General features: G+C 43.5%; 1 protein-coding gene across 3 annotated transcripts in view; it reads left to right on the plus strand.

Moving 5' to 3' along the window:
* The window catches only part of LOC138293690 (transmembrane protein 176B-like), a 139,066-nt gene that overhangs the window by 17,066 nt on the left and 97,090 nt on the right, over positions 1 to 24,910 (plus strand). For all 3 annotated transcript variants that reach the window (XM_069233000.1, XM_069232999.1, XM_069232998.1), the window contains exon 2: positions 18,827 to 19,021. In XM_069233000.1, the coding sequence (XP_069089101.1) occupies positions 18,827 to 19,021 (195 nt within the window). The remainder of the gene's footprint in view (positions 1 to 18,826; positions 19,022 to 24,910) is intronic.

Below are 24,910 nucleotides of genomic sequence, written 5' to 3' on the forward strand. Positions count from 1 at the left end.
AGTGAAAAAGGTCTCAAAGCACACTCCTTGTCAGATTGGGATAAATACATCATGTGTAGCCTGTCTGTTTGCCTATACAAATGATATAACCTGCAAGGGAAAGACACTATGGGGCATATTTATACTCCGTTTGCGCCGAATGTGCGTCAAAAATTTTGACGCACAATCAGCGCAAACGTTGCCCCATATTTAAACCCTGACGCCTGAGCCCGCGCAAGGAAAAAATCCGCAATGTGCGTCATTTTCTGTATGCGGCAACCCGCCCTGCGTTAATGATATGCAGGGTAGGCGTTCCCGTCCAAAAAACGACGCACACAGCCGTGCGCCGTATTTATGCTTCCTGGCAAAAATGACTCTCGGCCGGGAGGCGGAGCAAAAAAAGGACGCAAAGCCCGATGTGCGTCAGAATTTAACGCCTGGGTCAGGGCAGGCGTTAAAATGGGGCAAACACACCTGTATTTAATCAGAACACACAGAACAAACAACAGAGCAGCAGAGCAGCAACAGGGAGACATGGAGGTGATTTTTATTCAGCGTGCACGTCGACGCAGAGCCCTGCAGCAACAACAGCAGCTACAACAACAACAGCAGGGACCCCAAAGGCAGCGCAGAAGGCAGGAGAGGATATTCCGCCCAAGAACAACCCTGCATGGCCTCAGGGAACACGACATCATACAGAGGTACCGGTTGAACTGGCAGGCCATTCAGCAGCTGCTGAGAAATATTGAACAGCAGTTGGCCCCCACTTTGGTGACACCCCACACCATACCAACAGAAACAAAGCTGCTTGCCGTACTTCACCTGCTGGCAAGTGGCTCGTTTCAGACAACTGGTGCCCTGGTTGGTGGAATATCACAACCATCATTATCCGCATTCCTGCCAAAAGTACTGGATGCCATCATTCGCCTGACACCCCTCCACATCTGCTTCCCTAACACACTGCAGAAGCAGCAGGAAACAAAACAGGGGTTCTACGCCATCAGTGGCTTCCCACACGTCCTTGGTGCAATCGACTGCACACACGTACGCCTTGTGCCACCTGCTGCAACAGAACACCTCTACCGCAACAGGAAGCACACACATTCAATCAATGTGCAGGCCATAGTCGATCACCAAGGATTGATCAGCAACATTGTGGCAAAATATCCTGGGAGTGTATATGACGCATTCATCTTCCGTCACTCTACCATCAACCAACACTTCCAGGATGGACGGTATGGCAATGGACTACTTGTTGGTAAGTACAAAAATCCAACTTATATACACACTGCACAGCAACCCTCTAGGACACACAACACATACACCACAATAGCAACACCTAGCCAGGAACACACTGAGGTCCTCACATCACTAGCCATGTTTCTGAAGTCACCATTGAACCTGTCACACATTGGAATTTACTCTACAGCTTAATGTGAAGACATTAATGAGTGTGGTTGCCTAAATGTCACCTTGCAATTTGTAAGTGTTACAATAACCTGTACATTAATACATTGCATAAGTCTTAAGGTATGTGATGTCCAGGGTACTTTCATATGAACGTGTTAACTACACTTTCATGTTTTAACTCTGCATGGAACCATCATCTCACCCCCAGTGAAGACACACGGACACCTGTATCACAAGTCACAATGCTAGGGAGGCCACACTGTACTGAAAATCCAAATACATACTGTTAACAAACAGTTAGCTAACAAACACTTGCTCAGCCAAGGAAAAAACTCAATGCAAAAGTTTTCTTCTACAGGTATAGGTAGTCACATTAGTACACAAAAGAGTCACAGACAACACAAGACAACTACTGCCATCAAAGGTCTGTACAAGAGTGCCTCCTACATCTACATGATCCCATTCTGTGTTTCTCTTTCAGCTGATCAGGGGTATGGCATCCAGCCTTGGCTAATGACACCATTTGGGAACCCGACTACTGCTGCCGAGCGGGCATACAACGACGCCCATAAGAGGACACACAGCATTGTTGAGCGGACCTTTGGGATCCTAAAGTCAAGGTTCCGCTGCCTTGACATCACTGGCGGTAGCCTACTATATTCCCCAGAGATGGTCTGTAGGATCATACTCACTTGTGCCATATTGCACAATATTTGTGTAAAAAGGAACATTCCCCTCCTTGAACCAGACCCAGACATGCCTGAAGACGACGAAGAGGAGGATGCTGGCCTGCAACAGGAGGGGGAACAACCAAACACGGCTGCTGGAGTGCGTAGGCGCCAACAGCTTGTAAATAATTAATTTTCTTAATTTCTTATATCAACACTTATTGCACAATTGTAAATAAACACAGATAACAAACACCACATCATGGTTTGGCCTATTCATTTCTGCCCACCTTTAGTTTGAAATTGCTGAAGAAGAATGTCGTCTCATTGAGCAATAATGACATAACACTCATCACACAAAAAATATACACCACAAATGTCTGCACAGAGGCTATGAGGTTTCATGATACATTACCATCCACAGAGGCCAACAGGAGTACAAATGTGGCAATGACACATGCATGATCCAAACACCTGAGACATTCTCTCACTCAGCACAAAAATTTAGCTCATTTGAAAGTCTCATTACACGTGTTCAGTGACAGGGTGGGACCATCCATGTGTACGTGACCATGTCCTCAATGGCTTCTCTCAATTTTTGCTACAAACAATGACCAATTGGAACAAGATTAGCTGCCACTAACTCATGAGGAGACCTTGAAGTTACAGTGACAACATACACCCAGACAGTTGATAGTGGATCTACATTCGCCCACACATATAAACATATGTCATCCAATCAACCAAATTTTTGCAAGCAGCCGATCACAGTAGTGTCCCAGTTCGAACCTAGCAGGAAGAATGTAACATGCCATTAAACCAGGTAATGCATAAAGGGCCACATACATCAACAACCTATTTGTCATCAGCACAAGAGGAACGCCGAGAGTTCGAAAAAAAATTCAGTGCAAAATGGTATGTCAGATTGCTCCAAATAATCAATAGGGCAAACGTCAAATGGGCAAATGGGATTATTGAATGGCTAACAGTGATTCATACCCTATGGCCTTCCATGAGCCTGCTGCTGCAGGTTTAGCATAACAGAATAAATGAAAGCCATGGATAAATTAGCAAATCTGGAAGGGCAAACCCTAGGGTGCTGGGGGCCTAAGTCCACCTCTACCGCCCCCCAAATATACAATAATTATGTACATGTGAAGTAAACACATGCATAAGGCGCATGTGTGGCCTACATGTCAAAAGTAAAACACATATAAGATACACAAAATAATTATTAGGACATGGTTAGCCCCATAAAAAGTGTAAGTGACAATTGCACTACCTGTTTGGACTATAGATAAATGCATTACCGCGATAAATGTGGACACATTTTTGAGAAGAAATACATCCTGGTATCCCATTCATCATTTCAAAATAGCCATCAGCAATTACCCAAAATATGTGTACAAATATGGTTAATAACCATTTTGAGCAATCATTGATATTACAGTGTGAATGCCTTCTATACATCCAATAAGGGACATGTGTCATAGCTAACCACAAATGTGTATCACATAGCACCGTTTGGTCATGACAAAATTCCTTTCACAACTTGAAACAATTAAGAAATTTTTGTCAAAATGCGTCATATTTCCACGCATACAGCATGGGCGTCATAATTTTTTGACGTACAGGAGTGCACAGAATGCAGAGTCAAAAATGTTCCTATTAAAAATAATAGATTAATAAGCTGCATTACATGTCCACCATATTTTCTATGATGCGTCATATTTCCACGCATACAGCATGGGCGTCATAATTTTTTGACGTACAGGAGTGCACAGAATGCAGAGTCAAATATCATATTCATATTTGGTTCTCATATTTGCCAGCAAATTACATTTCTACTCTAGAACTGTAAACTCAGCCTCACACAAATGTAAGGGAACAATGAAGAAATTAGTTTTGACTCTGCATTATGTGCACTGGTATGCGTCAAAAAATATGACGCACAATCTGTATGCGTCAAAATATGACGCATAACGGAAAAATAAAAACGGCGGCCATTTTATGCAGGAAGTGATGTAATAGGATATCCTGTTTACAGAATCTGTACTGTGAGTTTACTTTCACTTTCACTTTGCAGTCTGAGTATTCTAGACTGTGTGGCTGTGTGAAAAGTGTTGTCCTGTGTTTTACTGCTTTTTTGTCCTGTGTACCTTGTCTATTGTGCTTTTGTGATCATAGTCTTGTTGTCTAATATTGTCTTAGTCTGTTTTGTATACTTTTGTCAAATCCAGTGTTTCTTTTTTTTGTCTGTGGGAGTCTGTTCTGGGTAGTTTAAATTTGGGGTTAGTTGGGCTATTTTTCTTAAGTTTTCTTTTTCCTTCACTACTCTACCTTTCCCCATTTCCCCCTTTTACTTTTTGTTCTAATTTTTTCACCTTGCTAATAGTAAAGATGCCAGGTAGGCCACGGCTTGCCAGGATGGGTGAGGAGGAATTGGGGGGATTCATTTGGCTTGTTTGCCATTTCCTCCCACTCATGCTGGAGGCTGGGGGTCGTGTGATACAGGGGTATCACACGGAGGCACGTAAAGTCCGGTGGGGGAAGGTGCACCATCACTTGGTCCGGGTCTACGGTGGCATGAGGAATGACCATCAACTCAAGCACCGCTGGGCTGATCTGATATCCAGGGAGCAGGATCTGCTGGACCACCTGGGAATCAGGATTGGTGGCCATGTTGGTGAGTACAAATCATTTACATGTGAATAATTGAAAGCTGTGTGGGGACATGTGATGATTGTTGCCCAATCTGCTAGATTAGTAGCTGACTGTGTGTAATGCTAGGGAAACCTAATGTGTATTTGTTGCACAATGTGCAGGAAGACCAATGCTAGCAGTCAGATGGCTCATGTTTTCAACACATACCGGATGCCTGTAGCTGTATGTAATGTAGTGTTGCCTTTGTGTCAGACAAGCGACACGTTAATGCCTCTATTCGAACTCTACAGGTCATAATTGCCAGTGAAAAAAGGGATGTTGAAACATCATACCTACATATGTAGACGCCATAGCTAGACAGAAATTTCTAAAACCATGATGATGCTATAAATGAGTGGTGCCTTCACGTCAATTGAAGTTAACTATGTTCTCCACACATATGTCACACGTGTGTCTGGTTGGTGTGTGTTGAAAATGACCACATAGTCTGTTTGAGTTTGAGGGGTCATGCAGTCCTCAAGTAACCAGCTTTTGGATGTCTCTCTGGGATGCACATGATGAGATGAATGCACCCCGATATTGCTGGGGCATACTAATGGAGGTGTATCTTTGACACCACATGACTGTCCTGGCCACTGCATGTGTGTAGTAGGGTGTGTAACTGTAGCAGGAGACTCATCCAATGTAAATGTTGATTAAGTATTCTTCCATGCAGTATGAGCATGTGTGAAAGTGTATCATTACGCATGTCATATTCTCACATTGTCATTGTAACTGCAATTGTTTGTCAGTGCACGGAGTCTGAGTATATTCTTCCTTCCATGCTTTACAGGTGGACCTGCACCGTACACCGTGGGAGAGGTGGCTCATTTTGAGGACCCCGACACCTACAGTGAGTGTGGCCTGAGTGTTATTTTTCTTGTTTGCTAGTGATGCATGATGGACTACTGTGTGTTCAACAGAATTCAAGGTTTGATGCGCTGCCCGTTCATTGGTATTGTTGCATTAGTGGGATTTCAAATATCACTACAGTTTCTGTAGACCAATGCTTAGCCATCTCTCAGATTTAGGGGCTGTAGGTCATTCCAGTCGGCCCGCTATGGGGAGTGGGATGAGTCATGTGGAATACACTGGTTAATGTAAGAGTTGCTCTGGGACTTGGCTTGGACTGAGTCTGCATTTCAGACTGACATTCTCCCAGATAGCTTCTGCAAAAGGCTTGTATTAAATATGCAGCTTCCTAGTTGAGGATGGACTGAGTACACTGTAGGTTGGATCTTCCGGGGGCATGTACTTCCACAAGTTGAACTAGAAGTGTGTGGGACTAGAGTGCAATGGCCTAGGTGTTCATTCTACTCATGATCATGGGTGTTCTTGCTCCTCTGTGTGTGTGTTTGAATATGCCTCAGTGGTAGTATGTGATGTTGGCCTGAGTCAGTGCATTTTGACATGTGTGGACCTTGGATAGGACAATGTTTGGCTGACTCCAAATTGTTGCTAGCCCTTCATTGGTGTTGTGTGTGGAGTCAAATACTTGTTGACTTTTCTATACACTCCTGGGTGTGCATTGAATCTGGGATTGTTGGTTGTTCTTCCCACCCCACCCTCAAAGACTGCCATGTGATTGGGAATAGGGTACCTAGGACTGTAGCAACCAGTATGTTACACATACTTGTGACCTTTTGCAACTTAGTTTAGAACCTAGTGTACACATTCGGTTATGGCACATGGGTTCAATTTTTGCTAACAACAATTTACAAATGGCATTGAGTGAGGGTTGTGATAGTTATCACATAGAGTGACATATGTAGTGAAGTCAGTATGCGGAAGAGGTTCAGCCATAATGTCAGCTGCATTGGCCATTATTTGGATGAGAAGTTTAGGCTGATGTCACCCATCATGTAGAGACATGGATATGCTAGGTGTGAGATGGCCTTTTGTATGCAGGCTTCACATGTACTTCCTCTGAGACTTTCAATGAACTATGTTGTGACAATCGCTGTACAAGTAATGTGCAAATGACCCATTGTGCAATTCCACCCAATGCATTTCCTATGGTAAATAGTTGCCATATCTCTTCACAGCTGCAAACATGAGTGCCGCAGAGAGACACCAGTTTGAACGGCGTGCAATGCGATACCGGCACATCCTGCAGGTGCAGTCGGGGTTCAGGAGGATGGCCCGTAAATACCAAGCAGATCGGGCCTCCGGGGCATGGTGGGCCTCACCACAGGGTGGGCCTACATTGCCCACAACAGCCACCACCACCACATCCACCAGGTCTCCCCAAGTGGCCCCAGCAACGGCGGGGACAGTTGTCCCTGCCTCGTCAGCAAGACCTGGACCCAGCCATTTGCAACACCCAGGACAGTCCAGTGGGCATACAACTACTGCCACACCGTCCACCTCGGCCAGCACACAGACTGCAGCAGCCCCTCCTGTAGACCCAGCGGCATTCCTGGCATTAAGCCGTCAATTGGACAAAGTTTTTTCAAAGGTGGACAAGCTAAGCCAGGATGTGGCATATATTAAGAAAAGGGTTCGGTCCATCAGGCGGACCCTACGGAGGGCCAACCTCTAGGACTTTTGCCATGTTTTACTTTTACCCCTCCCCTCTCTCCTCTTTCCTTTTTGTACTGATAGTTGGGTTTTGGGGATTAGTGTTAGGTTAGTGTAGGTTGTTAGCTTAGTTAGTGTTAGGGAGGAGGGTGGGGGGTCCTTATTCTTTCTATTTTTCTTTTTTGGGTGGGTGGGGGTCAATGTTGGGATTCATGTTTGTTAAAAAAAAACAAAAAATAAATAAATAAATAAATTCACCAAAATAATATATGATTGTTTAGGATAGTATAGTATGTGTGTAGGTTAGTATGTGTTGTCCTGCATGTGTCCTGTCTCATAATGGTGGGTGGGGGGTTGATGTTTAGATCGTTTAGTTATATGTGTAGAGTAAGTTTAGCTTAGGTTAGTTAGGGACAGTTGTGGGTTAGTAGTAGTCAGGTTAGATTAGTGTAGGTATGACTTTTCCCTTAGTTGCCTCTGGTGTGAATAAATAGGAATAAACATTTGTTAACCCTTTGCATGATGCGTTAACTGCTACTTTATCATGGCCTTGACATCAGTGTAGGTGAATGTTTTTCTATGACATTAGTGTCCTATGCTACCCACCACAGAAAATGGAGGGTTAACATGCCAGCTACCCGTGTGCTAACTTGGTAAGTATCCACCATTTGATAGACCCACCATTAGTAGTTTACTTGGATCACCAAGGATTTGTGTTGATGAGTAGGTATTCTACATCACAAAGTGTGCTTCCAGACTTGTTATTGTGGGTAATTTAATAGGTCGGACTGCAGTGTGATGTTCAGGGAGAACTTTGTAGATGAGGTGTTGTTAACACTCTTGTCTTGTTGCCTTCATTGCTGACCTAGATCACGTGTGTAATAATTCAGCATGACTTCCCTTCATGGAAGTATACTCAGAAAGGGTGATTGATGCAGTGTTTTTTTTTTGTTTGCTTAGATTTTGCTGCATAATTTCATGTTTTAGTATTGCATGGTGCCTACATTTATCAGCCACCATTAGTTGACTTGAATTGCTATAGATGGAGCATTATTCTGTCCGCCACAACATGATTGTGTGTGGTTTGTCCCTTCATCAGTTATTTTCCTCAGGATGGTAAGGCTATGATGCAATCCTGGCCACTGCACAGATGTATCAGACTACATGATGTCAGCACAGTTGTATTGACAAGCTACATGGTTGCCACACAGGCACTTTAGAGTTATCTACTGCACAGTTGATGTGTCAAATAACACAGAGGCATATTAGGTGTGCAAGTGCTATTTATTGATAGGTGCTGTAGTGCAAAATGTCCATTGTCCATGTTTGCTGAGTCCTTTCTAGTGCATTCTTACATGGTGATCCTACAGAAGGGGTGTGGATGATGCTCCTGACATGCTGGGGTGATGTCACAGACAGTGCAGAGGGACAGGATTTGGCGAATAGTAGGAGAGAGACATTCACTGGCAATGGTGACAAGTCATACAGTGGTTAGCAGAACAGTCATTGAGTGTAGTTGTAGTGAGACTGGCATTTGACAAAACGTAGGACCTTGGTCAAAGTAGGCCATGGTGCAGGGACTAGTGCTTCCGGGTACTCTTCTGTGAGAATGTGATCTGTTCCATGTCTTCTTCTTCTGATGTGTGTGTTGCCTGGTTTGTCCTTGTTGTTGTTGGTTGTGAAGGGGCAAAACACACCTCAGTGTTAGAAGACGTGGAGTCAGACATCCCGGGGGCTGCTCCCTGTGAAGTTCTTAAGGGCAGTACTGCTGCAAGGAGGGCCTGCTGGTTTTTGAGAATAGCAGCCACATCACGATGGTAGGCAGCCAGGTCGGCCCTGAGGGGTTCAATGTTGCATTCGTGCACGCGTTGACTGGATTGCAGTTGTAGGTGTTGTGTCAACTGGATTACAGCTGTGCTGATTTCCTTCTGTGTTTTCGCAAGTTCCTGCAAGAGAGATGTTAGGGCTTGCATAGCAGCTGCCTGATCTGCAAATGACGTCATGCACAAACGCAATCCCTCAAGGCTGGCTGCCATGTTTTGCATCCCCACCCGCACCTCCTTGGCCAGCTCCCGCTGTACACCAACTACAGTTCTTTCAAAGCTGGTGCCAGTGTCGTCAGAGTCCTCAGCTGTGTTGGAGCTGGCAGGTCTTACAATTGGGGTGGTGGTTGGATCCTCTGCGATGGCTGCTTGTTCTGTGCTCCTCCTTGTGACTGAAGGTGGGGTCTGGAGGGTTTCAAGGATCTTTTGGATGGTCTCCTGGGAAATGTTTATGGGCTCGTCCTCCATGTCATCAGGGAAATCAGGGACAGGCATATCGGCAGGAGATCCATGTTCCTCTGCAATGAAACAGGGTACAATTAGTGTGTCTGTGTTGTGACAATTTTGCCGTAACATGCAAGCCTTTTGATGACTTTACTTTGTGCTCTGGTTTGGTATTGGTATCTGCTGTCCTTCATATGAGCATTGTTATAGGCCTATGGCCCACCTGTGTGTCACATGTATGATATAGAGTTATCAGACTTGTCTGCCTAATCGCCTCTAGGTGTTGCTTTGTACCAATTAGAGAATTGCCAACTTTTTGTCCTACTCGTCCCTCCGTGTATATCTATTCTTATGGAGAGACATTTTGTTGCGTGGGCTCTCATTATCCTAAATGAGACTACTGGATTTCTAGGCAGCAGGATCGATAACGGTGTGGGGGCCTGAGTCTGACCCACTTGTAAAGAACTCTGTCACCCTAAATCTTTTTTATGGCTCTGGCTAACTAGCAGTGCCTCATGTCTCCCACGGGGAATAAATGATTAGGCAGCCGAGCGCATGACATCTTTGGAACTTCTCAGGGAAGTGGTGGTCACTCAGATCCAAACCAACTCTCTCATTTCCAGTATGATCTCATATACAAATGACAAAGACAGTATAAGTTTTATATGATGATTTCATTAAACAACTGTATTTTAGATAATAAGGCGTGAGCCTCAATAACCAGAACAATACAACATAGTAGAATTGAAATAGTCACCAGGAGAGTAAAACATAAGAACAAAGCTATCATAGTGCCTAACAGTTTCTACTCTCCCTCTGCTATTTAGAGCACAGCATGTTAAGCTTCTAGCTTGCCTTTCCGAATCACTGGGGAGACATCAGCCCTCATACCTGAGCAAAGGCCTGTGATCTGGTTCAGCATCTGCAACAAGGCAGGCAGCGTCTAGTTGTGGTTCTCTGTTCGGAAACTCCCTCTTGTGTGTATTGGGACAAGGAAGTGATTTTATAACTAACATGGTATCGTGATCACAAAATGTCCCTACGCATGAATGCGACATCTAAACTCCTACCACGTCTATCGGCAATGTACCAGACTGTATCCTTGACTGAAGCACAGAGTGAATATGTTTTGGAGAACTCCAGTGCTGAAGTAGGCAAAACAGTGTGAAATGAATAAAAAACCAGACCGTAGAACTGGCTATTTGGAAAAAAACAGTACGAAGCCTAATAAAAAGCATTTAGTGCAAAGTGCACAGAGGCTCTAAGCTGCAAGCAAATGAATAAAATACATTCAGGGCAAAGTGCCAAAGGCCTAAAGCCTGAAGCTAATGCGCAAAGGATACGTAAAACTTACCACACTACACTTTCACTGGCTGTGGGTGTTGTGATTGCCCGGGCAGCACACTTGCCTCTCAGGACCTGCCCCAAAATCTTTTTATTCACATTGACCTAAATGTAATTGTTATGTGGCATATCCAATGCATGGCAATGTTAGGATGTGATATGGATGTAAACATTGTTGATGTTTCCTGCTGATGTTGGGTAATGTGTGTTTAATTGGATTGCCCTGTTTATCGTATCAATGTCCTATTTGGTCCTCAGACTGTGCAGGTGTGTTTCAGTGACCAGTTGCATGTGTCCCCTCCTCAATGTTGTTGTCTGAGCAGTATGACATTAGTGATGTTGCCTTGTTAGCCAGGCACGTGAGGGACCCTGACGTATGCAGCATGTGTGTGTCCTTAGTGCTGTGTGGCTCCTGTTGCTGTTTACTTTGGCTGATGTATGTGTCAACTATGGGCATTGGCATTTGAGTGTACTGGTGCCTTTGTCTTATTTCTAGAAATAGTTGCAGAAGTCATCCTCACCCCCTAATTTAGGTAGGTATGTTCCATGGGGAGGTTCCTGCCATATGCTACTATAGCTGCACAGAGATCAGAGGTGTTAGTGTCAGCTGTTGTTGCAGTTCCATTGCAGTTGTTGTTTTGGCTACTGGATTACTGATAGGGACCTAGTTGATGTAGGATACATTTTGACTGTCGAGTGCCTGGATGTAAGTTTGACGTAGTGGCCTTCCCACCTGTCGCTGCTTTCCCTTAGCTCCATTGTTGTCATGACAGGATGGCCCCATGGGACTGGTGTTGGTGCTGTGTTTTGTCGTGCCCCAGCTTCTGTCTGTGCTGGGCATGCCCCCCTGCCGTGCCCCTTTACCCATGCCACTTCATATATATGCTGACTTACATGCATTGTGTAGTAGGTATTCCCCACCCCGGTTGCAGTTATCATTATTGCATTATAATTCCCCATGTGACTTACCCTGCATGTGTGTTGTCTCGTGGTTGTCTGCGCTGTCCTGTCCTTGAATCCCTGTGACGATCTCCTCAGGGATGACGGCTGCGACCATCTCCTCCATGTGGTCCAGGGCCTCCTGTTGTGCTGGACTCCCCCCTCCAGTCTGCAGTGCTGCCTTCCTGTTCCTGGCCATTTTTTCCTTTGTCCTACGTTTGCAGTCATGCCAGCGTTTCTTACACTCGGTGACTGTCCTGCGTACTTCAGCCACACTGTTGATCTTGTCCACAATTTGTTGCCATATGGCCTCTCTCCTGCTGATTGGCAACTTAGAGGTGATGAACAGTTGGTGCTGGTGTTCCGTCACCTCTTTAACCAGGATTTTCTGCTCCTCTGCACTGAAGCAACACTTTCTTTTTTTTCTAAAAATGTCCTGGTTCCTGTATGGATTATCCTGGCTGGTTCCTGGTCTGCTGTCATCTTCCTGGGGTCTGTTGTGGCATCTGGGATCCATTTTGGCTCTCCTCTGCTGAAAGGGCAGTGTTCGCGGGTGAATTTGACGCTATTGCGTCAAAATAAACGGCGCTTTCCAGGTTGCGCTGTCGTAAATCGACCCACAGTCATTTGCGTCGCGTTAACGTTGGTTTCCTTTACGACTTGACGCCGCTGTGTGCGTCACAAAATAATGACTCCCACCTGTTGGTTGCGCCGCCGTGCGTCAAAGTATAAATTTGACACCCGCACGGCGCATCGAAATGGCGTTAGCCGGCGGTAATTTTTTTGACGCAAAACTGCGAATGCGCAGCTTTGCGTCAAAAAGAATAAATATGGCCCTATGAGTCCAAAATAGCCCTCAGTAACATCAATACTAATATAGGGGAAACATAATTTAATTGCTATTTCTTATGTTATTATTTAGACCCTAGAGAGAAATATTATCATTGGTCTATAGAAAAATTTAGAGACTAATACATATTTGTCTCTATACTTGTATATAAGTCCAGGACCCGTTTTTAAGGGTGAGATTGAAAAAGCATCGAGAGATTGAGGTATAAACAATATGCAACGTTTTTATCGATGGTTCGTATTTGAAATTGAATGTCTTGGAAATAAGCGAGAAAAATAATTGACGCGACCTTATAGATGTATTATAGAATGGCCCAGGACAGACCTCTTACCTGTCTTATAGTGAAGATAGTCTCAGGATTAAGTCTGTGGTCGAATACGCGGCGTCCTAGGCGGGCGCCATATTGGGTGAGATAGCCTTGACGAGTCCTTCTCCTATTTTTATTATAGGGCAGAAGAGAAAGAGGTCCCACTTCTGTTTCCTTGGCCCTGAATAGAACTAGAAAAAGAATGTATAATTGCGTTGGCCATATTTTCGAACGTGTTTGTCTCTGAGTTGATACCTAAATAGAGTTACGGCCGCTTATTGTGTAAGGATTGTACTGTAATCCTTCTTCTATTGTTAATGAGATGATAAAGCAAGAGGTCCTACTTTTATTTGTTAAACCCCAAGAAACGGCTCAAATGATCGGATATATTATGTCGGCCATTTTTAAAAGGACATGGTTGTAATTAAGATCTCAAGGTAAAATACCATGTATTTACGAACAACAAAAATTAAAATGAACATGGCAAAATGGATCGTAGTATTTATCTATATTTTGACATTTTATAATAGGTAAAAATAAAATTGAACGGCCAGTGACATGACTGTGCCAAGCTTGTGTATATATAAAGTTAGTAGATGATGTTTAACCTTTGTAGACAGTGTAATACTGAGAAAATTTAGTCTATTTTGGAAACATGAAAACCAAAACAAAACCATAAAAGATATAGTAATCATCATTAATTTATACAAATATAGTTCATCAATGAAGCCAGTAGTGCCATTCTGGGTCCTTGTTGAGGCCTTGTCATACAGGATCAAAACAAATGATAAGTTTGCTATTTGAGTTCAAGGTTACCTCCCCGAGGATGTCGTTTAAGTTTCACTAGGCCGCAGAAAGTAAATGATCGTGTATGAGGGTAACATTTAACAAAGTGTTCAACCAATGGAAATTTTACATCATCCTTCTGTATGTTGCGGTAATGTTCCTGTATTCGTATTTTAAGTGCTCTAGTTGTACTTCCTATGTAGACCTTATTGCAAGGGCAGATAATAAGATAAACTATATTAGTGCTCTCGCAGTTGATAAAGTCACGTATCCTGAATAGTTTATTTAGAATTGTTTTGAATTTTGTCAAGCCAAGTTTGCAGAAGGAACAGTTTGTGCAGGTGTAGAAACCAGATGGGGGTCTCATGTGGTAATGGGTGGTTGTCCTTTCTTGATAAAAGATAGAACATAGTTTATCTCGAAGGTTCGGAGCTCTTTTAAATCCCATCTGTGGAAGAGGTGAGAATTGTTGAGTGATGGAAGGATTTTTGTGGAGTAGATACCCGTGTTTATGGAGTAGTTTTCGAATGTATTGTTGCCCATTGTGAAAGCATGTAATAAAGCGGATGGGAAACGTCTGAGTGGTTGTTTTGATCTTGTTAAGGATTATGCTGCGATCTGTTTTGGCAAAGTGTTCCTTTGTGTTTTTCAAGCTGGAAGAATTATATCCTCTAATAGAGAGGCGCTCAGCAATTTCAGAGGATTCTGTCTCATAGTCATCCCAATTGCTACAGTTGAGTATAGCCCGTCTGAATTCTCCTGCTGGTATATTACGATTTGTGCTATGTGGATGGCAGCTTGATGCATGTAGGATGGAATTAGCTGCTGTACTTTTTCTATGAAAGTGGGTATGTAGTCTGTTATTGTCAATGTACAAGGTAAGGTGCAGATATTCAAGCGCTGTTTTTGAAATTTGATAGGTCACTTCAATATTCCATCTGTTAGGTGTAATGGAATTAAGAAAATGCTGGAGAAGAGACTCTTAGCCCTGCCAGATGAGAAGGATATCATCAGTGTAGCGACCCCAGAAGATAATATGCTGTGAGAGATGTTGCAGGTCTTCGTCCCAGAGCCAGTGTCGTTCGACTGCACCCATCAGGATGCAAACGTACGGTGGAGCAGATGAAGCTCCCATTGCTGTACCTTGTAATTGATGAAAATATTGTCCTTTAAAAAGGAAAACTTTATTTCTGAGACAGAAAGACAGCATTTCGATAATAATCATTTTGTTTCTGTCAAGTAGATGTACTGATCATGTTGATAAACAACTCCGGACTGCCTCAATCCCATCTTGATGTTTGATGGAAGTGTAGACACTAACCACATCAATGGTTGCGAGTATGTAGTCGGATTGCCAGTCAATATTTTGGAGTTTCTGTAATATATCTTTGGTATCTTTGATAAAAGAAGGTAGATTCTTCATGAAAGATTGTAGTTCAGAATCTATGAGGATACCCAGGTTAGAACAAATAGAATTAATGCCTGAAATGATGGGTCTCCCTTTGGGCGGGTGACCCCTGTTGTGAATTTTGGGTAGGAGGTATAGAGTAGGAGTGGTGGGGTGTTCAATGAATAAAAAGTTTTTCTTTTCTGGGATAAGAATTTTTCTCGAACACCAATAATCCAGTAGTACCTTAAGTTTGATTTGAACCTCCTTTGTAGGATTAGATGAGAGTTTTTTATAACAAATGGTGCCATTGATTTGTCGATAGACTTCTTGAAGATAGTCACTTTTATTGAGGATGACGATGTTGCCTCCCTTATCTGCTTCTTTTATAAGGATAGTATTGTCTTCTTGTAATTCTCTAATTGCATTTCTGTGTTTGAAATTGATATTGATGGGAAGATATTGCTGTTTTTCTACATATTTTTGGTATTCTTGGTCAAGATCCTCCATCATAGCTGTGAAGAACAAATCAATAGAGTTGCTTGATGGTAATATAGGGGTAAAAGATGATTTAATTGGTAAATTGAAATGTTCATGAAGTGACGTATCAATGTTGAGTTAATTGGCTATTTCAGTAAGTGATTGTTCTTGTGCCGCAGTTCTAGAGAGATTGCTAAGTAGTTGTATCATCCCTAAATCCTGGGCTGTAAAGTCACTCAGAATATGTTGTTGATAGGATACATTTTATCTAAGTTGTAAAGTAGAAAAATAGGATTTAAATTTTAATTTCCGTGTAAATTTGAACAGATCTATTTTAGTTTGCACTAGGTCCCAGCGATGAGTGGGGCAAAATGAAAGGCCCTTGGTCGGGATGTCAATTTGAGGTGTCGATAAAGTCATATCCGATAGATTGACAATTAGTTCTTTGGTTGATCTTTGTGCCTGGCTTCCTTGCTGCGAGCTCATGTCTGTATACCTAATGTATTTGTCTCTTGTGTTGTAGTACCTTGTGGTTTTCTACGACTGTCTTGTGCAGTGCCAAGGCTGTGTCTTCTGACCTCTTCGTAAAAAATTACTGTTGGTTTACTTGGTTGTCTTCTTTCAATTTCTTCTGGTGATTCTATCTCTGATCAGGGTAATCTCTCAGAGCAGCTAGGTAGTTCTGTAATCGAATTTGATGTCTTAATATTGTCATACTTCTTGCCAAAGGTGTACACTCTGCCGAGTTGGTAGTCTGTAAGATCTCGTCTAACTTTCCTTTTTTTTCTCTGGATGATATCATCTTCATATTGATCAATATTTTTCTTGAGAATGTCGTCGTTTTTCAAAGAAATATCGCCCCAGTTGGCCTCTTCAGTTTGTTTATTAAGAGAGTCCACTTCATGCCGATATTTTTCATATTCCTCTTGTGCTATATCTATTAGTTGTCGTATCATGTTATTGGAAGCTGCCTGCAAGTTAGCTTCCCACTGTTGAAGTCTTTCTTGAGATGTAGTCTCAATGGGAGGAAAAATCTAAATCCTTTAGCCCCGTGATATAAGATCATGCTCAAGATATTTTTTAAGTGCGGCAGCTTCCCACCATTTTGATGTCTCTTTTTTAACAGCTCGTTCCAGGGCTAGGAAAGTACTTTTTGCGGAAAATAGATTTGTAGTATTAAGTCGGTTCAGCAAAGCACCAGATGTATCAAATACTTGGTCAAGTCTACTACTCCTTTGTTCTCGCCAGGTTTGATAGTTCACCATGTTAATTCAAACTGATATAACCAGATAGTAGTTCATATAGCGGGCTTAGTGGGAGAGAGACATTGTTAAGTTCAGAAAAACGATTTGCCAAGGACCATTTGCAAGGGGATGTTTGGGGGGGTCCAAGGGACCCCTTTCCCCCCTCCAGAGGGGTGCTATCAGGGGGCGCACCAACAGTGCGTCACCTTTTTGTAGCGTACTGTCAGCGCACCTCCTGAGAGCTTCTTTGCCTCTGTGCCCATGTCTATAATACGGCGCGGGCACAGAGGCAAAGGGATTCCCTTGTTTGCATGGGACCAGTTTGATTATGAACTGAGATACTATGATAACTTTGATATTTTACAAGTGGGTTCTCCATTTTTTTGGATTTCTATTTCTGGTCTGGGGTAAACTAGTCCATACCCCTATTGATAACCCACTATTTGACAGTAAACTGGGCATTCTCGAGGAAGGGAGAAATGGACCTTGGCAAATCGGTTTTCTGATGAGAGCTGTAACCTGTGACACAGGACGTGATAGCCAGTGACCTAATGGGAAGCAGAAATGAGAGGCACAATGAGGACTCTAGTCCGTGACCTAGGAGGAGAATCAGTCGCTAACATAGGGGGAGGTAGAATGAGGGATGTAGTTGGAGATAGCCTACAACACAAAGGGAGGAGGCATGAGGGATAGAAGGCGAACACAGGCAGAGGTAGCTTGAGCATTGTAATACTTGGTGTAGGGGACACGCAGTAGTAACTGACCTACCCGGAGGTAGAGTGGGAGCTGCAGTTCGCGACATGAGGTAGGTATGCTTGGTAAAAAGGGGCGACAGAATGAGTTCTATAATTTGCAATTCAGTGACCGACGCTGAGGGAGGTGTAACCTAGTTGGGAGTGGTTCGGTTGCCATGTCAGGGTTTGCATGAGACTATAACATGGACAGTCAGTAAGCTGTTTGAACAGCATGTCACGCTAGCAATGGCAAATCCAGTATGTCTGGCATTGGCCGCCATCCTTTTTGCTTTGTCAGTGATTGATTTTATCACGGTTTTTTCAAAACATTTTTGAAAGCTACTGTGACCTCACAGATCAAAAATGTTTTTAGCTAAAGCAAAAATATTTTTGGTCTCAAAAAGCACAGTTTGCCATAGTGGTCCCTAGCACATAAGGGAACAACTTTGTGTTTGGATGTGCTCCTTGTGAAAAGGCAGAATGCTGTCACTCAGGTTGAAGGCAGCCAATAAACTAAGTTGGCTGAACCACTGGCCCCATGCTGTATGCTGAGGAGGGCAGAAAGTGTGAATGACACTAATATAGGCCAATGAAAGAAGAGTCTGGCTGAAAGCCCCTACACGTAAGTATATTATAGATATAATTTAGTAAAATCAAAAGGGCTTGAGTAACGCCGGACCCCAAAAAAAGACATTTGGAAGCTGTCACTGACCAATGTAATGTGAGTACAAGAGCATTTAATAATAATTTATTGACTGTCCTAACATGCCAGCCACCCCTTCACCGCCCTTTCTTTCACATTCTTAAATCCACACCAGTGCCATCTACGGGCCTGATTTAGAGTTTAATGGAGGGGTTAGTCGTCACAAACATGACGGATATCCCGTCCGACATTATACGATTCCATTATATCCTATGGACATCGTAATACGGCGTACAGGATATCCGTGACGTTTGTGACGGAGTAATCCCTCTTCTAAACTCTAACTCAGGCCCTATGTTGTAGTTGGCAATCATGTTTTTTACTGTGTGACAGGTCATGGTTCGATCGATTCACGGTACTTCTCACCATGTTTCCACCACAGATGAATCATCTCAGTGAGCACCATCTGCCTTCTAGCTGTTCATTCTTAGTCTTGACTGGTTCGATCTTCTCCAGGTTTGACTTGGGGTTGCGTTAACCACCATATGCTCATTTCTCATTCTAGGTGGGCGCCATGTCTACCAGTTTCGTCCGGGTGAATGGAGTTGGAGTGGCCACAGACTCCTCGAAGCCGACAGTACTGAACATTAACGTTAACCGGCCCTCTGGACTCAGCATCCTCCTGGACATTGTCAAGTCCCAGTGGAAGGGGTGTACGACCCCCTCAAGGACGTACATAGGAGAGCAGAAGGTTTTGGGGGTATGTAATACAATAGGCGGAACAAACGTATTGTGAAGTTCAGCCAACCAAGCGAGGTGGGTAAAGAATGCATCTTAGCGGGAAAGTGGAATTTGCAATTGTAGTTAAAAGTTTTTGTTATGTGGCACTCATGCAACACTTTGGACCTTCCATTGGAAAAACTATGGAATATTAAGCTGTGAAAAGCTGTATGATGTCACTTCACAGGCTACCGATGAGGTCAGTTTCATCAGTGAATGAGGTGGACCCTTGGTTATTCTTGATGTGCTAGAAATTTAGAGTAACCAATATGACTTCTTATAAGTAACATACTCTTTACAATGCTGAAGCCACCCGATACACATTCTCCATGCAATACACATCAACAATTGTGTAACATTACATTCACCATACATCAGGTGCTCAGTGAACAGTGCATGTTGGAGGTTGCAGTGACTTAATCCACCTGGTTGAAAAAACCCATACAGTAAAGCAAGGGAGTAGTCAGAAAAATAAAATCCTCCCCCCCACTTTGACCAATATATGGCAATTCATGTGTGAGTCAAATGAACTGCCCTGGCAGTTGTGCCCCTGAGGAAATTGTGCAGAAAATGGTGCAAAATTAATAATATTATTGCATGATTTTGAAAGAATTTAGTTAAAAACTACAAATTTACCAGTACTGACATATTTCTTTCATTCACCCTTTCCATCTTCTTTCTTTCCTTTCAAGCTCATTCCTTCCTGCTTTCTATCAACTTTCCTTTGTTGTTATTTGTACTTCATTCTTTCCAACTTTCTTCCCTTCTATCTCTTCATCTCCCGTTTAATCTGTCCTTGTTTCTAGCTTTCTATCCCTTTTACTCTTGTCATACTCCTGTCATCCCTTCGCACCTTCTTTGCATCTTCTCATTTTGTATTCCTGCCATTATTTAATTCTTCCTTTCTCTTCTTTACCGCGGTCACCCATTCTTTTTTTATCTGACATTTCTCCTTTGTTATTTCATTATAGTTTTCTGATTTCCATCTTTCTCTACTTCCATTTTTCTTTTTTATTTGTTTCTTCCTTTTCCTTTCCACCCTTCATGCTTTGTTTTCTTCTTTCGTGATTCCTTTTGTCTTCTTTTACATTTTCTTCTTTTTTCTTATGTTCTTTTGCACCCTCTTTCCTTCAGGCTTCTCTTTTCCTTCCTTCTTTCAAATTTTTCATTTTACTTTCTTTCCTTTGCACTGTCTCCCTCCATTTGCCTCTGACTTATTCTTTCTTTGCCATCTCAAAATGTGTTATTTCTCTCTGCAACCCTTTTATGCCTCTTTTAGGTTTTTGTTGGTCCTCCTCCCACAACTATTTTTCAGCAAGGCTACACAGGCAATGTGCCATACCCTGGGGGGTTATAGGAAGGATGTTTTCTTTTCCATTCACCAGTTGTCTTGTGATTACTACACATGCCAAAGAGACTGGCAGTGCCAAGAACAGGCCCCACACCAATGAGCTAGTGGGCATGAAAGCCCCCTTTGAACCGATGCGCAGCGCAGGAGTACTGTTCCTAACAGTAACTGCGGCCTTCCTTGTAGCCACCACATCCTTACACAGGGTAAGTGTTCTCCATAAGCAATGAGTGATGACGAGAACCAACCTGGGGCCATATTACGGAATGTGGCGCATTTCCTTTGTTTGCGCAGGGCGCACCTTGCAAACGAGGAGAGTGCGCCGTATTATATAGAATGCGCTGCCCTCAGGGGTATTCAAGTGAGAAATGGAGTGGCTGCTTTAAAGCAGGCACATAAGGGGTTGTGTTAACCACCATGTGCTCATTTGTCACTCTAGGTGGGCGCCATGTCTACCAGTTTCACCAAGTGCACTTTTAAGGGGGATTAGAGATCCCTTTGCAGGCGGGTGCCATGAGTGAAGCCTGCAAGGGGATATTTGGGGGGTCCATAGGACCCCCTTTGCCCCCTCCAGAGGGCTGCCATCAGGGGGTTCGCCAACAGTGCGCCACCTTTTTGTAGAGTACTGTCAGTGCACCTCCTGACAGCTTCTTTGCCTCTGGGCCCATGTCTTTAATACGGCGCGGTTGCAGAGGCAAAGGGATTCCCTTATTTGCATGTTGCCACACCCCCATGCAAATGAGGGAACACCCTCTGGTGATAGTGCAGGCGCTATATGTACTCCCACCAGCACTATCGGTATTACAGGCTTCTAAAGCGTCTACAAAGCGGGCACACATGACCATTGCTCCCCGTGACACTTTTTATAATACGGCCCCTGAACATTTTACCCAAGGTGGTCAGTCACACCATACACCTCCCAGCAGAGGCAGAACGCGCCCTTCACACATTTAACATAGTAGAGCAGTGAAGTACTATAAACAGCCAAAGTCTCCAACCTTTTCTGTAATCGGAGCTGTTTATGTTCAATGAAAATCATCCCGAGCTACTACTGTCAGTGATCTAATAGTGATCAACTCATGCAAGATTGCCAACAGTGATCATGTCAGTGGATTAGACAGGCTTTCCAGCAGTACTGAAAAAACAGGCTTTGATCAATTTGAAATGTTGCATAGATAGAGAGGGTAGCATAAATTGATACGAGTTGCAGTGATAGCTAGATAGATAGCTAGATAGATAAACATTAGATAGATGGACAGATGGATGGACAGTCAGGTAGATAGATGAACAGATGGATGGACAAACAGGTAGATAGATGGACGGACAGACAGGTAGATAGATGGACAGATGGACCGACAGACAGGTAGATAGATGGACAGACAGGTAGATATACAGCTGGACGGACAGACAGGTAGATAGATGGACGGACAGATGGACGGATGGGTGGACAGACAGGTAGATAGACGGATGGACGGACCAACAGGTGGATAGGCAGATGGACAGATAGGTAGATACCGGACAGATGGATGGACAGACAGGTAGCTAGACAGATGGACACACAGGTAGATAGACGGATGGATGGACAGACAGGTTGATGGACAGACATGTAGATAGACAGACAGGTAGATAGATGGATGGACTGGTAGATAGATGGAAAGATGGATGGCCAGACAGGTAAATAGACGGACAGGCAGATAGATAGATAGATAGATAGATAGATAGATAGATAGATAGATAGATAGATAGATAGATAGACAGATAGACAGATAGATAGACAGATAGATGGACATATAGACAGACGGACGGACAAATAGACATACAGAGAGGCAGATAGATGGAGAGGCGGACAGACAGGTAGATAGACTGACAGATGGACAGACAGGTAGTTAGAGGGACAGACTTACAGACAGGTAGATAGACAGACAGGTAGATAGATGGATGGACTGGTAGACGGGCGGACGGACGGACAGATGGATGGACTGACAGGTAGAGAGAGGGAGGGACAAACTGGTAGACAGACGGACGGATGGACAGATGGATGGACTGACAGGTAGATAGACAGAGGGAGGGACAGACTATTAGACAGACGGACGGACAGATGGATGGACTGACAGGTAGATAGACAGAGGGAGGGACAGACAGGTAGATAGACAGAGGGAGGGACAGACAGGTAGATAGCCAGATGGACGGATAGATACATGGGCAGAGACGGACCGACCAACAGACAGGTAGATAGCCAGACGGACAGACTGACAGGCAGGTAGATAGCCAGACAGATGGACAGACAGGCAGGTAGATAGACAAACAGGTACATAGGCAGGCATAGAGGCAGAAAGATAGGTAGGTAGGCAGACAGACAGGTTTCCCAGCTTATACTGCAAGCTGTCCAGTGGTCTGACACAACATCAGACCAATGAATGATGAGAGCTGGCTAAAAGCCCCTTTGAGTAAGTATATTATGCATGTAGTTTTAGTAAAATCAAAAGGTATTGGCTAATGACAAACCTAAAAAAAGGGGGGGGACTGGAAAACAAAGACACTTCTGGACCCACCAGTAGATGGCGGAATAATACACAACACATGGGAAACCATAACCATATTGATTCTTGGCCAAACTATATGAATCCACAAAAATTATTTAAAAGACTAGACTTATTGATGAGGTGGTATTATTGGGAGGGACGTGAGGCCAGCATTGCCCTGGACACGCTGAGACTGCCCCGGGAAGAGGGAGGAATACAGGCACCTGATCAAAACTACAATACCCAATACCCTGGTTCAAAACTACAATTGCTGACCTAATAAGTAAATTAAACCAGAGGGCTCATTTACTGGTGACTGGGGAGTCCCTACCTCTCTTGCCAAAGAAGCTAGTTAGAGCAATACCGATACAGGTATGAAGCATAGTAAAGGGATGGAACGCAACAGCGAGATGGACAACCATAACTAACTTACTCACATGACCTCATATTTCCCTATACTAATCCACCACAAATCCTTTTGGATTCCTGAGTAGCATGCTACTCGCTGAAAAGCGATTTGATGCCTCGTCAGGGTAGTAAGCGTGATATAAATACAATTATAATTTACAATCAGTACACACATGCCACAACTAGTCTTATGATCCTGCGCACGTATTTTCCTAATTTTGTGAGAAGTGTTGATGAGAAGCCAAAAATGCATCGACTGGAGGGCGATTACTGGGAATATCAGAATTCTGCACTAAGTCAGCCAAAAGAAATGCCAACTTCCTGACATGTGCAAGAATTGTGACCATCGTGCAAAAAAGCTTTGTCATAATTCACAAAAGAAGTAGAGGTACACAAGGTCAAGCAAGAGGTCCACAGCCTGGGGGCGTTTCATTAATATTTATTTTATATCAGGCTTTACACTGCCAAAGTAAAAGGATAGACGATATCAAGGCGAAGCAGTACCGGCAGCGAAGAGGTGTGCAATATTCACATAATGTAGAGAAGTCGCTAGAAATGCCAAATTTAATTTGATCATTGATAAAAGTGTACAGTATATGTATATGTCACCCCCACTCATGCACAAAATAAACCCTGACCAGTGCTTAATTTATAAAAAAAAAAAGAAAAAGTGACAGGCCCTTCGTCAAGAGGCCACTGTAGCATGCACCACCTGTTGTCATGCCAACGCTTCTAATGACAGTACTACCAGAATTACCAAACATCACACTACAAGTGTGACAATTCAGGCTATTCCAGACCCCCAAGGCTATCAGAATGGCTTGGGTGGCAGGTATTAGTCTTTTTAATGAATGTTCAATCAGTAAACAACTGTTTTTGTGCTCATCTCTAGATTAGACAGACAGTGGCACCATGTGGCAGACTGTCATAAGTTCCAGTGTCAACAATTAAGTGCCAGTGCCGAGCACCGGAAACCACTGCCTCTAATTAAACAGTGCAGCGGGCTCCAATGAAGAAAAAATACTGACACATATAGAAAAATGGGGTGGGGTTGTGAAGGGGTTGAAAATTCTGCCATAAATGATGCACAAACTAAGCACATTCACCAGTATTATATTACAAGAATATACATATATTACAAGAATTTACCCATATGCCCACTGGGTTTGGTCCAAAAGAAAGAAAGCAATATCGAAGGTAGCTGAACTGGCCGTGGTGCTAGTTAAATGAAAAATAGTGAACAAAGGAGTGCGCCAGGATTCAACGGGGGGGAATGTGGGCCAAGGAAGCCACTGCAGTATCAAAGGGGAGATGGTAACGAAATCCTAAACTTGGAAAATGGCCTTGACGGATATAGAACATGAGAGTGGAACTGAAGAGGAAGAAAGCCAGGAATCAGGCACTGGTCCAAAGTCAACCTTCTACCTGAACCCTGGTGCCCGGGACAGATAATATAGATAGAAAGTTGTAAGTTAAAAGGAGGGAGCAAAGTGTGATACCAACGTGTAGGAGCCGGCTGAGTAGAGAAGTGATGGGAACTGATGGAGTGGAAAGAGGAGTGTTGAGTGGCAGAGGTTCTTGATGGCGGTTG

The sequence above is a fragment of the Pleurodeles waltl genome, chromosome 4_2, assembly GCF_031143425.1.
Source record: "Pleurodeles waltl isolate 20211129_DDA chromosome 4_2, aPleWal1.hap1.20221129, whole genome shotgun sequence".
In the NCBI taxonomy this organism is placed as follows: domain Eukaryota; kingdom Metazoa; phylum Chordata; class Amphibia; order Caudata; family Salamandridae; genus Pleurodeles; species Pleurodeles waltl.